Source organism: Lytechinus variegatus, chromosome 14, assembly GCF_018143015.1.
Source record: "Lytechinus variegatus isolate NC3 chromosome 14, Lvar_3.0, whole genome shotgun sequence".
NCBI lineage: Eukaryota > Metazoa > Echinodermata > Echinoidea > Temnopleuroida > Toxopneustidae > Lytechinus > Lytechinus variegatus.
In genome coordinates, this window is record NC_054753.1 from 27,174,725 (window position 1) to 27,192,849 (window position 18,125).

At 36.0% G+C, this 18,125-nt stretch overlaps 1 protein-coding gene across 1 annotated transcript; it reads right to left on the bottom strand.

Annotated features, from left to right (window-relative positions):
• Positions 1-4,625: 4,625 nt before the first annotated feature.
• LOC121428105 (ileal sodium/bile acid cotransporter-like) lies at positions 4,626-17,845 on the bottom strand. Its single transcript, XM_041624693.1, has 4 exons — positions 17,500-17,845; positions 13,333-13,526; positions 7,579-7,783; positions 4,626-5,850 (listed from the first exon to the last, which is right to left on the bottom strand). Exons 1-4 carry the CDS (start codon positions 17,680-17,682, stop codon positions 5,365-5,367), a joined length of 1,068 nt encoding a protein of 355 aa, XP_041480627.1. The 5' UTR covers positions 17,683-17,845; the 3' UTR covers positions 4,626-5,364.
• Between the last annotated feature and the right edge of the window lie 280 nt (positions 17,846-18,125).

The following is an 18,125-nucleotide window of genomic DNA, read 5'->3' on the forward strand; positions in this document are numbered from 1 at the left end:
ATATATATCCTGTCTACTGGTAGTAAACATTCAACCCTCTTACTTCAACTTTATTTTATAGATTTTTGTAACATTGCCATTTTAACACACGAGTCTATGGGAAATTTTTACTCGAGAGTAGAAGGAAGATGAAAGAGAAAGAAACACGACGAGAGACCCGGAGATGAAAAAAAAACAAGCTGATATAGGCCACTGAGTTAGTACTTGACACGTTTAAAACAAAATTAAATTGTGCGTAATGAGGGACATAGGTTGATATAAAAACAATAATAGCTATCTAGTACCTCCTTTTTCAATGATTTTATATTCATATATTTTCTTTTCCTTTTCATGGAAGGGAAAATCCTTGAAAAGAGAAACATTCGAAGATTTATCTAGACTTAAAAAATTGCCTTGCCTTCACTTGTCACGAGTAGTTGATTTGGGGTAAAGGAACTTTATTTCTTGTATATGGTGTCTTGTTCTGATTCATTCAAATGTGACCGTAAATCCATGCAGTATTAACAAACAGATTATTGACGTCAATCTGATGAAAAAATCTCAAATAATGTACCATAAAGTCCAGAAAAGCTCACTTACTTACATGTGATATTTTTATTGTGTTATTTGTAATTCATTCTGACAACATGGTAACTTGATTATGTGAATATACATGCCCGAAAACAGTTATGATGTGGAATATGCAAAAGTGTGTGTGTTTTGTTTCACAACATTTTGATTTCATTATTTATATACTATGATATTCTACTTTGGAGCCTATAAAACGTGTATAGCCGACTGGAGAATGTTATGATATATCAATATCTCTTTTTCTTGTATCTTACCTAACTGGATTCTCCTACAGAGGGTTAACCCATCTTTTTCCTTTTCTGTATTCTCTTCTTGTGTTTCTTTTACCTTTGTCATGGTTCATTTTTACTTTACTATTATTATTGATATTTCGTTCAATACGTATACTTATTTGCTGTGTTGCTTTTTCTACTGTAACAATGGTTTATAATTTATTGATTTGCATTTGTAGAATGTAAATTAACACTTGTAAGACAAAATGTATGTGCAGAAAGAAAGACGAATAAATATCTTATCTTCATATGATATTCATTTTGATCGGGTGCCCACTTCATATTTCCCAACAGTTACTCGGAGATCATGACTAGTGGTCATTATGATTAGTAGTCATTATGACTAATATTCTTTATGACTAGTGGTCTTTATTTTGACTGATGAAAATTATGACTAGTGATCATTTTGACTAGTGGTCGTCGTGACTATTGACCTTGACCCGCTGAGACTGTGTCGAAATGTGTTTTTACTATGTAATTTTTTGTGCCAACACAAACTTGTAAACATGAATTTTCCAGCGCCGGCAGTTTTTTTTAAGTGAGATAGTTATTAACATGTTTGATCATAAAAAATACATATATTTTCTTATTTGAATTGATTTTTTTTAAGTGTATTCATTGAATTCTGTACTGAGATGTGAATTTTGATATGCCACAGTCAACCCGGCGAACCAGATATTGACCAATTTTGGTTCATTATATATACCATCGGTTTCGTTTGTGCACAGCAAAAACTGTGGTGTTAACCGGTGTACATAGAGGACCACACCAGTTAATTTACACCGGTGTTAAATTGGTGGTGTTAGTTTTACACCTATAGGTATTATTTTTTTTACAGTGTGTACATGTATATGACTAAAGCAGGGTGGGGGGTACAAGAACTAACAAAATCACTCAACTATGCATGCAGGGTGGGCTGGCACGCATTTTCGACACACTTGCACCCCCCCCCCTCCGTGTAAGAATATAACATAAAATAGCACTATAGCGCCGAACCAAATTGGTCAAAACCATTCATACTACGGACCAATAGTTTTTGCACAGCGGATTAACAGATTGAAAGTAACAGATGAAAAAGAGACATGCGACTCTCTTTCATACAACCCTTTGTGATATATAAACCCCTTTGTATTTTCCCCGATTTATTTGTAATCCGACGCTGGCAAGGTCTGTATCAAATAAAATCCTATGTCTGAAAGGTGATTACAGATTTAGTTAGATTTAACAATTAATCTTATACTATTCGTGATTAAAGCTTCATCTTGTGACCTATAGCGTTATAGTCACACCAACAAGTGACTTCAAACTGGCCGATCATGTGTCATGTGATAGTGACGTAATAGCTTTGATCGGTCTGGACTCTGGTTTCGTTGGTGTGACTGTTACTCATGAGAATGACTTTCCTATAAGCTTCTCTTGCGTTGTTATAGATTATATTTCGAATATAACCTTTCACTGGTTCCTCTAGCCTAAAATCAACCATATTGAATAAATAAACTTTCGACACATTGCATCAATATTGGATCATGAAAAATAACATCGAGTTATAACATATGTTTTTCTTTCTTTTTTAAACAGTTTGTACAGGCCCGATGGAGACACTACGTCACCACTTATTTAAAAAAAAAAAGTTTGAGGGAGAATGGTGAAAAACTGGATAATTGAAATTAACATTTTTTGCTTGTCAGAAATATAATTGCCCTTTCTGACAAATGCTGCCCCTCCCTGTTCCCTCGGATGAGTGTTTGACCCAATACTGCTACCCCTGAGAACCAAGAAAATTTTTGTTTAATTTTTTTTATGTCGATATTTAAATTAAGCAGATTTTGAAAGTATGGTAATCCTTTGAACATGATCAGGAAACCTTTACTTTGAATTTTTGAATCGACAGGACTACAAACGCCATGCATGTGTACATACCAATACTGCTACCCGTGATATAATATAACAGATGAGACGGGTCTTGTTGTTGCACGAGCATGAGTGTGTGTGTTTGAGTTTTGTCAGACGTGTATCAATCAGATATGATTATTTACGTCTGGGACCGACCTTTAACGTCATCATCCGAAAGACGTGACTATATAGGGGACCATTTCATTACTGATAAGTTGTCTTTCTCCGACAGTTACCATAGCAACAGTCAGAGGCCAGTGATTCTTAGCCAATCCAAACCAAGGATTTCCCTGAAATAGTTAGCACTGACGATTTAGTCAGTGGTGACAACTTTTATGAAACACCCCCTGGGTTCGAACCTCGAACTTCTGCATCAATTTGTAACTTGCCCACGTATAGCTAGGAATACAGGCGCACGCCACAACGCCCAGTTGTGATCATTTTCTTATAATAAAAGCACGAGAGGGCGTTTGAACACTTATTGATTTAGTGAAACGGAGCACCGATGAGACACTATCGATTTTAAAAATTCTTTTTATAAAACTAAATAAAACCAAATTTGTTTCAAAAGTGAAAATTTACATGTCCCATGGAAATTATAAACAGTGATGCACATATTTCATATTACATGATTGCTCGTCTGTCCATATTCCTTTCCCATGGTGCAAATCGGTGCACTTAGACCTCATTATGAGGACCCCGTCTTACAAAGAGTTACGATAGATCCGATCAATTGCAATTCTATGGAAAGCCAACATTGTCATGATATTGTCTACAAAAAGTTTTAAAAAATGTCCTCTTTAAACAAAAAGGAGCACACTGAATTTTCAAGAAAACCTTTGATGTATGAATAAACATCTTAGGAAGAAAATATATTGAACAAACATGCATTATAGATGTTGAGGTTGCTGGCTTTCCATAGTTGTGGTTGATTGGATCAATCGCAACTCTTTACAAGACGGGGACCTGGTGGACAGGTGATTGAATCGCAAGTTTCTATTCTCATCGTATTGTTTTCAAACAAGCAGATAGTGAATGAATAAACGCTTTGGAATTGCCTGTAGTATTCTTTAATAAATCAAACATAATATGCACAGATAACAGGATAACACTAATCAATACACAAGAGCATGAAAACGGACATAAAGAAACTTTACGACTTCCACCCATCAGAGAAAAAAATAATTGAGTGAACAGAAAAGTCAAAATGAACGTAAATGTATTCTGATCTTGATATATAAATATGTATATAAACAAAAGCTGTAATACATGTAAAGCTTTACACATTTGTATTTCTTCTCTCATACGTGTACTGTATCAAAGCAACAGCTTTGATCCAGCTGAGGCATGGCGGTTTGTCATTGTTCAAAACTCACCTTCACCCGACAAAGGAAAATATAATTGGTATAGTGTCGAAAATCTGTCTATCTGACGGTAAATCGGATCGGGCTCACCCTAGCCACTAACCCGTCTCTGTGGTCTAGTGGTTAAGGCACCGGCGTTCAAAGCTGGGGGCCCGGGTTCGATTCCCGGCAGAGACATTTTTCGGCATCACCAATTTTTCTAAAGGGTAGATAGCTCTGGGGAACCTTGATTTAAGCTACGCCTACCATTATTCTCTTCATCCATTTCTTTACAATATTTAAATTTTAAAAAAGAGTTGCCAAAAAGCTGTTGTACATGTAAAGCTTTACACACACACACACACACACACACACCCACCCACATATATATATATGTATATATATATATATATAAAACATGAGTGTATAATACATGAATATGATAAGTTTTTTATACAATACAGAGGAGATTGTAAACAATACGTAAAGTGAAAATGAATAGAGTGAAAGTAATGTTCAAATAAATACATCTTTTACTTATTTTAGGCCATTTCCTTCAAGCCATTAATTTTTGTATCATTTAAAAATAGGGCGGCAGCCCGGCAAGGGAGGTTAAATTCTATTCAATGTACATAATTTACTGTAGGACTAACTGACGTAGAGATGGGGTGGGCCTTAAAATCAGGATTAAGAAAATGAAAAAGAGAAAAAAGTGAAAGGAATTGGTAAAATATAATGTATTTCTTTTCCAAATCTGACACGGAATTAGATTTTAGAATAGAAAATATTTTTTTTCTCGGTCGCTTAGCTTCCTCGCAGCTTGTTAGACACCCCCCTCACGCCATGTTTGGCTACGTCAATTTTGGGGGCTCATGATGCCAGAGGCATGACGACCCAAATCTGGTTACCCTGATTTGAACTGACCGTAACAGGGATTATGTTCAGACATTGGTTAAAACGTAAAATGAAGGTGCCGTGGCGTGGCCGAGCGGTCTAATTTAAGGCACCTGACAAGAAAATCTAGACTTAAATACTGCAGCATTATTGCGATAGACCAAAAACTATGGGGCCTAATACGTCAGTTTCTAAAGTGACTGTGTAATAATAACTTCACAGTGAAAGTTAGTGGTATCTTTTGTTCTATCCTATTTTTAATTACCCTAACTGAGATTGAGTCCCGGATAATTCGGTTCCCATTAACGTTAGCTACTCCATGAACAAATTATTGTCCACCTCAGATTCTCCATAATATCGATTACCTCTGTAACCTTTTAGATGATCATATTCTAAACAGTTCCTTGTTTACTCGCTTCAGCTTCTTTCTCCTTCATTCTGACTTCCTTGCCCTTTTCTCCATCTCTCTCTTCTTCTCCTCCTCCGTCCGTTTTATCCTCCACCTCATCCGAGCCGTAGACCTTCTGATGCAGTTTGTACGCCGCGGTGCAGGCGAACCCGGACACCACACTCATCGGCCCGAACAGCGCCGGGAACGTCATCATGTGCACCATGTTAGGATTCCCGGCGAAGGAGAAGGCGATGATTGCGAATGCGAGACCGACGTTCTGGATGCCGGTCTCGAATGCGATGGTCCGGCACTGGGAGTGTGTCTGACGGAAGATGAATGAGAGGAGGTAACCGAGGGCGAATCCGAACCAACAGAGGGTGATTGCTCCGAGCCAGATGGTCCAATGTGAGCTGTAGAGCCGTGGGTTCATGATACTCACGAAGATGATACTGCATACGACACCGATGAATCCGATTAAGCTACACGGCTGCAGAAAAATAAACAAACATAATGTATATTTCATTGATCTTATGATACAAATGTGGATTTCAGCGACCAAAGATCTTTTTGAATATTCTAAAATTAGTCTACACAAGTGGTGATATTTTCATTTATTTGTTTATTTATTTCTCTATCTATCTATCTATTCATTTATTTATTCATTCATTTATTCATTTATTATGTTTTATTTTTATTCATTTATTTATTTGTGTTTTATTCATTTTTGTTTTATTTATGTTATACTGCGGGCTTCAGTGATCTGCAACGGGCCCCAGGGGCCCGTTGCAGAAAGAGTTGCAATCAATCGCAACTCTAAAAGTCACGCGCAACTTGATTTTCAACCAATCAACAGCGCGCATTTGGGACTTGCGATTGATTTTTTGGCTTGCGTTTAAACGCAACTCTTTCTGCAATGGGCCCCTGTTCAGTTTTGAGAAACTGCTTTACAAAGGCGCCCTGCATTTTAATAGCATTCCACAGGAAATGGCATCATAACAAAATACAAGCAATCATAACATCATAAACATAAAGTTCATTAAAGAAAAACATCATAAACTACTAACAAAAAGAAACAACATAACATCAAGTGAGGGTAAATGTAGGAAATGTATAGCAAGTACTGAATATGAATCATCATGAAAGCTTTTGCACGTTTTTTTAAAAATCTAAACAGGGATGTAGATACATGTAGGAGAGATGGGTACAAGACGACATAAGTGTGACGTCATTCACACTAAGAAATTCGGTTTCAATGTTACACCCCTAGGGGTGCACAGATTTTTCCCCATCCGAGTACCCCTAGCGGTGCACACGTATACCCCGAATAGGGGTGTACAGTGTGCACCCCTATTTGGGTGTGCACCTTAGAGGGTGTACACGTCTACCATTTAGGGTGCATAATGTACACACACCTAAAGTAACAAAAAGATTGTCGAGACATTCTGGTAGGTGTGTAAAACTATATTGCTTTGACTTTGTAATGTTATACTTTCATGACATTTTGTAAAAAAAAAAAAAAATCAAACGGAAATCAATACAATCTAAAATCCCAATCAAATTAAATGGTGGGCGAATCTCAATTATTCATGGTCGTACGCAGATTTTTTCTATTATTATTGGGATGAATAAAAAACATTTCGAAGAAACCCCAAAGTGAGGGAGCGAAGCAACGGAGCTTGTCCTGGGGACACTTTTGCATTTTGCATTTAAGGGGAAGTTCACCCTGACAAAAAGTTTATTGTAAAAATAGCAGAAAAAAAATAATGAAAAAAAATATTGCCGAAGGTTTGAGAAAAATTCATCAAATGATTAAAAAGTTATTATAATTTCAATTATTTGATTTGTGACGTCATATGCGAGCGACATTCCTACATAGCGAATGGTAAAAAATCAATGAAATGTCATTTTCTAAGAAAATTGAAAATGGTTTTCACTGTTGTATATCAATAGACGAATCATTTCACACCCGATCATGAATAGAAAACAAAATTAAGTCATCAGGAACCATACAAAATTTGAAATTCATGCATTTTATATGACATAACTAATGGGGCAGCTGCTCGTTTATGACGTCACAAATCCAAAACTTTGAACTCTGATAACTTCCTTATTTTTGAACGGATTTTCCTAGAACCTTCACCAATATTTTTTACCATTTTCCTGCTATTGTTACAACAAAGTTTTCTTCAGGGTGAACTTCCCCTTTAAAATATACCTTTGCAATAAGGAGCGCCCAACGCGGCTTCTTCCATCTAAGTACCATACCCAGCCCGACGGGTACGACGATGAGGATGAGGGATATACAGATATCAAGATAAGGCATTGATGTATTCTGATCGGTCCATCGACGGGAATAGATGAGGAGGTTCAGGGGCATCATCCCGATAGCTAGCAGGGTCGACAGTGTCGTCATAGTGATACTGTGTAAATATATTGGGGATGAAAACCAAAATGAACAGTTGCGATTAATTCCTCGGTGGTTGAAACGGTCATATCTACATTTGTATTTTGCCTGCCAAAAAGTGGAGATCAGGGAAAATATTTATATATTTTATTATATGAAATGTGAAATATTTTTATTTTCTCGTCATTGTCATGTGAAATTAAGTTTCATTCCTCCCTGAACACATGGAATTCCATTATTTTAACATTTTGTGCTTCAGGCAAGGAGGTCCTAATCGTCAAATTCGTAAAAATTGAAATATTGTATAATTCAAACACTAAAAAACATAAGAAATAGTGAGTGAGTGACATCATTGACTCTCTCATTTGGATGTAACTGGCTCGTTCATATAACTATTTTGTTGAAAATAAGCGAAAGTTTGAAATGTCATGACTTTCTTATTTTACATCCGATTTTGATGAAATTTTCAGCATTGTGCTTGTCTGATTTTTCTCTATTGATTCAAATCAACATTTTTCTGAGGTGGACTTGACCTTTAATTTGATCATATATGTGTGCTTTTATATGTGTGGGGGTGTGTGTATATGTGTGTTTGTAATAGTTTTTCCATTCTATTTTTAGCATCTTAACCTTATTATACATTTTTTCTTTCTCCTTTGTTAATAATACTAAGTATTCCAGGGCCCTACTCACAAGCTCTGCTTTTAAAGGGGTCCTAAAACCAATTTGTATATGCTATAGTCTAATTGATGTATGTTCATGTACTCATTTACATTCTATGTACATCTATTTTGATTATGATGTGATGTTTTTGGTTTTGAATAAATAAACTTGACCTACAAGCATACAATGGCTACGCCTTCGAAAACTTTTAATGACTAATCCAACATGTTTGAATTTTGGTATATTCCCCGAAATGCATGTCACCATGATTATATGAATGCGTTTGCCCTTAATAAGTAATTTGGCGGATATGAAAAAAAGGTTATTTACTGTAATAAAATTTGCGTATGCACAGGAAATTTTATTTCGATCGGTCGGGGACCCAATCACAGTAGATATTTGCGTCTTTTTTTTCTTTGTCTGTGCGTCTTTTTTTCTTTTCTTCTTCTTCTTTGTAGATTACGACGCTTTTCAAGCATTGTATATGGACTGAACATTTTTGACAATTTTACTTGAAGCCTTGTGATATCCACAGCTCGGAAGCCCCTTTAAAACAGAATTTTTAAAAAATAGCCGATATTCAATGACCGGGGGGGGGGGGCTGCAATCAGGGTGACCAGACGTCCCGTATTTCCCGGGATTGTCCCGTATTTTGCTCCTTTGTCCCGGCGTCCCGACAAACCCCTATTTGTCCCGTATTTCAGAATATTGAACAAAATGTAGTTAGACATTTAAAAGTGACGAATTTTCATTAAATAACCAACAGCTGACGAAGCAGGGACAACAATTAAATCGATAACTGTAAACTTTTGCAAGTTCTGCAGTGATTTCTTGCTAACCCAATGCATTGCAAACGAACTGGCCTCCTGCCTGTGTGTGGCGGGCTACTAGCTAGGTATGTAGGATCGAAGCAAATTCTCAATGGTGCAAACAACCTCACATGATAAACAGTTTTTCCACCAAAATAATCACAAAATCGGCGGGAAATTTTTATAATTATACTATGGATTTTCAGATTAATGATTTGGAGATGTAATCGGAGGAACAAGTTATTGACTTTTCATAGATCTAGTTGTTTCAGCTTTCGTTTTGAGTCTTGGTGTATACGATGCTGCGAGGTTTCACCTTAATTTTAACTTTGACAATATGTTTCACTTTGAAATTTTATTAATTTCTAAAACATTTTATTTTTTTTATTTAAAAAAATACATTTAAAAAAAACACCAAATAAAATTATGATTTTTATTAGATGATTGGATTTTTTTGTTTACTTGAAGTTTCAACTTTTCCCTTTTTCGTTCCTTTATATATACCCTATCTTTTCTGCTTGCCCTTTTTTGTTCCATCTATCTTTATTTCCTCTCTTTCTTTCCTACACATTTTCTTTTCTCTCTCTCTGTTCATTTTTCTTTCTTTCCTTTCTCTTACTTTCCTTCCTTATCAAATATCTCTTTTTTTATTTCCCTTGGCTTCCTTCTCTCTTCGTCTCCTGTGTTTTTTGTTCTTTCTCTCCTCCCATTATTTTCTCTTTTTATTTTCTCCCTTCATTCTTCCCTTCCGATCTTTCTTCCTTTCTTTATTTTTTCCGCTTCTTATTTTTTCCTTATTCTTTATTTCTTTTGTTTCTCTTTTTTCCCTTCCCGTCCTTCCTTCCTTCCAGTTTTCTTTCTTTCTTTCAGAGAATGAAGGAAACATGTTTATTTCCTTCATTATTTCTTTCCTCATTCTTTTTCTTACCTTTTCCCCCTTTAATCATCTTCTTTATTTTGTCTTTCAGACATTTATTCATCTTCCCTTCCTTCTTTTTCTTTCTTTCTTTTTTCTTTCTTTCTTTTTATATTCATTTCAAAGAATGACGGAAACCTTTCTTTTTTATCTCTTATTATTTCTTTCATCCTTCTTTTATTCTAACTTTCTGTTATTTTTTCTGTTTTCCTTTATTTTCTTTCCTTCTCAATCATCTCTTTTCTTTCTCTCCTTCATTCTTTCGTACACCTTCTCTTCCATTTCTTTATATATTTTTTAACAAGTCTAACACTTTCTGTGTGCTTCTTTGTTGATCTTCGTTTGTCAATTGTCCCGTATTTCATTTTGTGAAATCTGGTCATCCTGGCTGCAATGACCACGGGGACGTAACGATGTATCAACGGAAATTATTAACCCCTAAGCGGTTACTCATAGGAAACAAAATTTCGAGCTTACACCGTGGAAGATGAACTTGAACATTTTATCATGTTTATCATGTTTTATGGGCGCGCGGAATAATGTCACATTCGATTTGTTAGACATTCTTAGTTGCGTGTCAGCGTAATTTGAGAGAAAAAAAAATATTCATAGTCCTGTGAATCGGGGGTGCTTCCACCCCCCCCCCCCCTCCCAACAAGATTTATCTGGGGTGCTGCGTTTGTTATACACCATACGCAGTATCCCCTGTAAATGAGTTTGGTATGGTAAAATCATAGAGCTATGTAAAATGTATAGTGATTTGACCTAAATCGTCTTCATTTTGGAGCGACCCCCCCCCCTTTTTTAAAGGTATTATCAGAACAAAATCCCCATTGATTTGATTTATTTTCTTCTGCACTCATACAATTCTAATAAGACACCATTACATAACAAACATAATATATTGATTACTGTCTTTTGGCATGAAAGAAAAAGAAAATGGGCTGAAAAAATCATTCAAAACAAGCACCCCTCTTCAATTCCTGTTCCCAGGCCCCTGCAAATATTTTGATGAATAAGTGCACAATCACTTTAACAGTTGCTGATATGATTGAGAGTTGAGATTAGTCGTTCTGTGGTTGAACTCTGAGAGACGGGTCATTGTTGAAAGCCAAGGCAGTATGTTTCTTTAGCATGGTGAAGTTCATCACTGCATATCATTTTTTTTATTGTATTCAATGCATTCAATTATTAATCGAATATAATTGGATTCATCTATTAAGACAGGGGCGTTTTCTTCACAGCGGGCTTGACAAATTACACTAATTGTATTCCCCCAAAATTGAGAATATACACTGTAAAAACTGCGGTGTTAAAACTGACACCAATTGGTGTTAATAGAGGGCCACACCCTGAGGTGTTAAAATTACACCCTAGAGATTAAACATAACACCTAAATGTATAAGTGCAACAACAAACTGTGTTGAAATAACACCTATAGGTGTAAAAACTAACACCACCAATTTAACACCGGTGTAAAATAACTGGTGTGGTCCTCTATGTACACCGGTTAACACCACAGTTTTTGCTGTGTATGATACACATATATCCTCCCCACTCCCCATGGATATTTAACAAACTTTCACTATACTTTTTAGTAGCATCCACGGTTTAACTGTATCAAACACGGCCTCATGGAAGACCATCGCTGTAATAGCATGTAGCGCATATATAAACAATGCTATACAAAGAAAGGTTGCATACTACACCCTTTTCCTTTTTATTCATCATAATTATGCCATTTATAAATGAAGAATCAAATAAATGAACAACATCAAAATGATTGACGTTGTCAAACGTTTCACCATTCTCGTCATACCTCTGCATGCCGAGTCTGCACTTCGCGTGTCTGGACTCAATTTAAATCGTTTATAATTACATCAAACGACATCCAAGGTGACACATGATATCAGTATAAGGGTACAGTCATCCGAGGAAGTCGACCAGCAAGATTGTATGAAATTAGTCATAAAGAAGAATTATAATACTTTGTATCTTTCCAGGGGTGTAATTACGAAGCGGGCGGACGGAACGCATGACTGTTGTACTTTTTTCAAACGGTGAAAAGCCAATGTGATTTATCGCCCCGAGTTATATTGCGTTAATGTTAGATTCCACCGTGATAGTTGAAAATAAAAGCAATTTTCATTATCATTGTTAAGTTTCAGGGGCGATGATCCTGGGGGACCGGGGGCACAATTCCCCTCCCCCAGTTTTGGCGTACTGAAAAAGTGTCCTGTTTATGCAGGAAAAATATCCCCTGGATGTACTGTGCCCCTTTCACCTATAAGGACACGTTTTATGTGTTAGCAAGTACAATTTATTTATCGTATCAGTGCTCCCTTTACCCAAGAAAAGTGGGTAATCCCTTTGCGAATTTGTTCTGTGACCCTTTTATAAGAAGGACACATTTTATGTGTTAACTAGTGTCCCTTTGCCTTCTTGTAAGTACCCTTTCTCGAATCGGTGCCCCTAATATGAAAACTTGTACAAATAATCGTGACCTAAATTTCATGAGTCATGCGAGTATGGTAGATAAGGTTTTTTCTCTTTTATTTTAAGATAGTGCCTTTTTTCCCTGCCTACCCCCCCCCTAGCTTTCAACTTCGCTCCGCCGCCCTATTTACTTTACATTTTTATAATTATTTAATTTTTTTCTTTCAAGTTACAATAACCAGATAAATTGAATGTCTTTTCTTATTTATATATGATAATTACAGCTATTTTGGTTTGTATTGCTGTTCTTGTATGATGTTAGGTGTTCGTTCATAATGAGAATATTATGACGCCCCAAATGTCATTATTTTTTCGTTTACCCCTTATGAATTAAAAAGTTTATAATGGTGTTCAGAGTTTTGTTTTTCGTCTTTTTTATGTGTGTGTTTTCTCTAATTTGTTGACTCTTAATCTAATCATTTGAAATGCAGTCCAAATACGAGGATGTTACAAGCACTGCACCACCGGTGTTGAGAGGGACCACACCAATCATTTCAAACCAGTGTAAACAGTTCATGGTGTTTAGCAATTGGTGTTAATGCAAAATTTTCAACTCATTATTTCCACACTGTTTGGTGCTTTGTTCAAGCACCATGGTGTATATATGTTAAATACCTGGTAATGTGATCTCCTAAGAAATCAATGGTGTTTTAACACTGTCTATTACAGTATTATACTCACCTGAGACACAGGTCTCCATCGGTCCAGAAGGTGTAGAGGTTGGAGAGACTCCCCCCTGGACAACAAGCGAGGATCAGACACCCCAGGGCTATGGTCTGCTCGAAGCCCACGGCAAGGGCGTAGCAGAAAGCAAGAAGAGGCATCACTGCGAACTGTGAGACGAATCCGACTGCGATGCCGACCGGTCGACGAAGCTTCAGAAATCAAGAAAAGATGTTGATATGAACAAAAGCCGTTTTGAATTTAGAGTGTAAAACCAACTACTTTGGTTAACAAAATACATCTGGTAAAGTCACGGCGATGTTTCGAAAACGAATATGAAATAATATAACAGTATAATTATAGGCCTAAAATTAATAAATAGACTTAACAATGTCATTATTTAAAAGACAGAGCCGCTGCGTAAAGAAAGGTCTTTGGTTTTTAAAACATAAAATGTGCATTGGTTTTAAAAATAAGATTGTGTGAATTAGCTCAATCGAATGAGTCGATACAAATAAGGAAGATGATGTTTGATATGGGTTAAGATAACAACATTATATGTTTTTTTACTTATACAATTCAATTCAATTCTTTATTCCATTTCCATTTTAAAACATAATACATAGTAATATAAAGCAATAGGCCTACAAATCAAGTACAATTTTACAGACGAGAATTCTTACTTCGTAAAACAAACAACGGTATAACATTGAGAATAAATGGAAATGAGGGGGTCATGCACTAAAAAGCAAAGCTTGTAAAGTGTGGATTCCCCCTTGGAAATGAACAAAATATAGTCGACTTATTCATATATTCAATACAATAAAAATGGAGGAATTGATGGCGAGCAAAAATAAGGAAAATGTGAAAGGGATGGAAGAGAAAATAGAATATCTGAAGAGATGGAAAAGAAAAAGAAAGAGAGATGTAGTGAAGAGATGAAAAATGAAATCGAAACGCCCCTCCATAGACGTAGACTATTTAAAAAAAAATATTTTTCCCCTCCACAGGGATTTTATTGGCAATCAAAAATCAATAGATACAGAGTACAATGAATAGTACAATCACTAATATAAACAATGAACTGACAAGTATTACAAAATAATTTTACACGTGGAAGTCAAACAATAAAGAGATTTTTCAATCGAAACCATCTTTTCTCAAATCTGTGTCGTTTGAAATTAAGTTGGGCAGTGTATTTTTCATTTTTGACGTAGACTATTCCTTTTCTATACAACTTTGTGTATTTTCTTTAACGTTTCTCTACAATGTATGATAATGGAAGAAAACGTGAAAAAGAGTAATAAACTGAAAAGAAATCAAGAATGGTACCAGTAAAATAATGAAAGTAGAATGTATGGTTTGCATAACATAAAGGGCAATACTAGAATGCTCCGTCAAAAGTCGATGATGCGAAAATATAAAATACGAAAGCAAAATGAGAAAATAAAGAATGACAGAAAAGAGTGTGAATAATACAAAAGGATATCTAAATTTAGGGTGCAAGGCATCGAAAATAATTGGAAAAACCCTATGAAATGTTGATGGCTCATAGGAAGTGAATCGCAATTTGAGGGGACAGAATTTCTATTTAAAAAAACACACAATTCTGACCATTTAAAGATGAAAACCTAATTCTGTGATAGATGTCAACACAATATTGTTGAAAATTGTTGAAAATGGAAATAAACGAATGAAATGAAAAAATGAAATATTCACAAAAATATCAAATTTCACCCTCATCCATACATTTTTTCTTGTTCGTTGAAAGTTTGGGGGTTGAGCGCCCCAACCTCCCTCCCCTAATTATCTCAAATAATATGTCAGTGAAAGAAACGAAAAGAAGCATCCATCAACATGCCTATAGAATAATAAACAATAACGTCGTAATATTTTCAGCATTTTCTTCCAATATTTCAATAGTGCGTGACGAAAAACCTCTATACCAAATTTGACGTGACTAGGTCCATGGTGATATATTGGAATCCGCATAGAATGGCCCGGATCATTCAAGGAATTACTTCCTACCGGGCACCCACCCATTCACCTCACCTGGGTTGAGTGCAGCACAATGTGGGTAAATTTCTTGCTGAAGGAAAACACGCCATGGTTGGGAATCGAATCCACGCCCATTGGCGGCGGAAGCCAAAAAAATTAGGGGGTGTCCACCTGAATTTTTGGGATGGACACAGGTAAAAAATTGGACAAGTGCTAACCAAAAATTTTTGACAACTAAAAAAAAAAAAAAAAAGAAAGGTCATCAACCTAAATTTTAGGGGGGGGACAACACCCGTTTCAGGGGGGGTCCAAGTGATTTTAAGGGGGACGCATGAAAAAAAAATTACAAGCAAAAAAAAAAAAAGGTTATCAAAAAAACATTTAGGGGGGGGGGACCGTCCCCCACCTAAAATTTAGGGGGGGGGGACACGTCCCCCCCCCACTTCCGCCGCCTATGCCCTAAGATTAAAATACGAGAGTCCTAACCACAAAACCACGACCCCGGACCACGACGGAACCACAGACGAGACATTTTAAAACGCATTTCAAATTGAAAAAAATAAGAATAAATAAAAACAAAAATTAGCCTGACTGTTTCGCAACCTTGCTTTCATGTAAAAGTCATTATTAAACCTATACAACATGGGTTCGACATAGGTCATGTGAATTGATCAACATAACGAAAGTGGCACATGAACACTAATTATTAAGAAAACATTTGAAGGAAATTCGCTGGAGGGATCATTTAGGTGACATGCCGTTATAAAGTCATCATGTGGCATAAGAAATAAACAGCTTTGTACGTTAACTAATGCATGACGAAACGAAAGAATCTTTCAATGAGTACAGGGTTATTCATAGGTCAAGTCCACCCCAGAAAAAAGTGGAATGTTTGAATGTATAGAGAAAATCACACTAGCATAACAATAACAATTTCAAAATTGGATGTAGAATAAGAAAGAAATATAACGTTTCGTTTATTTTTCACAAAACAGTGATATGCACAACTCAATGACATGCAACTGAGACAGACGATGATGTTCCTCACTCACTATTTATTTTTTTAAATTGTACAATATTTCTTTTTATTTATACATAATATATATATATATATATATACATGTATGTGTATTCAAGTATAGGGGCCAACTTGACTGAACAATATAGTATTAAACAATGCTAATTCCGCATGTTCAGGGACTCCGATGAATCAATCGTAGTTTCACTTGACAAAGAGGAGAAAATTAGAATATTTCATGTAATAAAATATATAACAGAAATAGCGAGTGGATGACGTCATCAGTCTCCTCATTTGCAGACCATACAGGATGTGCATGTAGCAGTTTTGTGAAATTAAGTGGAACTTTAAAATGTAATAACTTTCTTATTTTACATCCGATTTTGGTTTCAGTGTTATGCTTGATAGGTATTTCCCTTTTAATTAAAATCATCTTTTTGTTTGGGTGGACTTGTTCTTTAAATTTTCACACAGAATCGTATATACATGATCTATGATCATTTACGTTGGATACATCTCCGTGGATACTACTACAGTGGTTGGATTGTCGTTGGGTATGGTTTTTGATAATCATCTTTTTTCCTATGGGCTTTAAAATGAAATAATCAGGAAAATGAACAAAGCAACAAACAAAAAGTGATCTTGACGTAAAATGACATTTTCTTGTTGGCATTATTGTTAAATATAGGTGTATTATTCACAACAGTAAACACAAATTTGTTAGAGACCTGTATAGGTACACAAAATTAATGAGAATCTTTACTTTCGAAAATTTGACAATATCAAATAAGTAATCAAAACAACCTAATGAGGTATCAATTTAGAAGTATAGACCGTACGTCCAATGTGAGATAGTTTTGCTTATTTGGCTATGATTAGAGAATTTTTAATAAAATTTAGATTATTGAAATTATGAGAATAAGATTTTCTTTATTCTTTCAGTTAAATTGAAAGAGTGTCTTGAGTTGATTACCTTTCGGTAATAAATTCAGGTAAAGTAGGCCTTCAGTTTGCGTACGACTTACGAGTGAGTTTGACAACAGATTTAAGTAAAAAAAAAAAATAAATGTAATAATAATTACAATCGAGTGCGGATCAATCCCGGGGGATCAATCCCCTAGGTCTACTTCGGAATTCACTGATTCATATTTGTTCTAAATTCAACTCACGACAATTTTGAAATTCTGCGGTGTGATCGAAGCCCCCATGGCGAAAAGAACGATAGAGAAAGTCACAGCGATCACAACTTGGTTTGCGATTTTCAGGTGTTCGACGTAGGCCGGTGGTCCGTGGGGGATGCCCCCGGAATCCCCGCTCGAATTCATGCAGCTTGTCGTATTCCCTGGATCCATAGCTGGGTCTGTGCTGTTTCTTGGTGTCGATGTTGGCCGTTGAAACCTCGCCAATGAAACTGATCCGGGTCGTTGGTTGAGTAGGGTCTTGGTAATTATGCCCTCAGTTTAACCCTTTGTTAGCACACGCTATGTGATGTATCATTTAGTCATTTCGCCAACAGTAAATCGGTGTAACCCCCCCCCCCGCCCATCACCACCATCCCGCCTTCGACTCCCTTTCGGGCGGGGGGGGGGGGCACAGCATTTGGGAAAATGGAGGGGAAGTTAAAACAAATAATTGAAAGTGAGATAAAAGAAGATAACAGACAAGAAACATTATTCTGATGGCCAACAAACGAAAAGAATTTGCCATTATATTTGTGTATATTAAACATATTTTCATAGAAGCAAATCAAATACATGATCAAGGTGTGTCAAAAATTATTTTTTCATTTTGAGTA

Coding starts and splice junctions, on each gene's coding strand:
- LOC121428105 (XM_041624693.1), bottom strand. CDS start 17,682: ATGGATCCAGGGAATACGACAAGCTGCATGAATTCGAGCGGGGATTCC. Junction 7,784..13,332: donor GATGGAGACCTGTGTCTCAG/GTGAGTATAATA, acceptor ATATTTACACAG/TATCACTATGACGACACTGT. Junction 5,851..7,578: donor GGGCGCTCCTTATTGCAAAG/GTATATTTTAAA, acceptor ATTTTTCTGCAG/CCGTGTAGCTTAATCGGATT.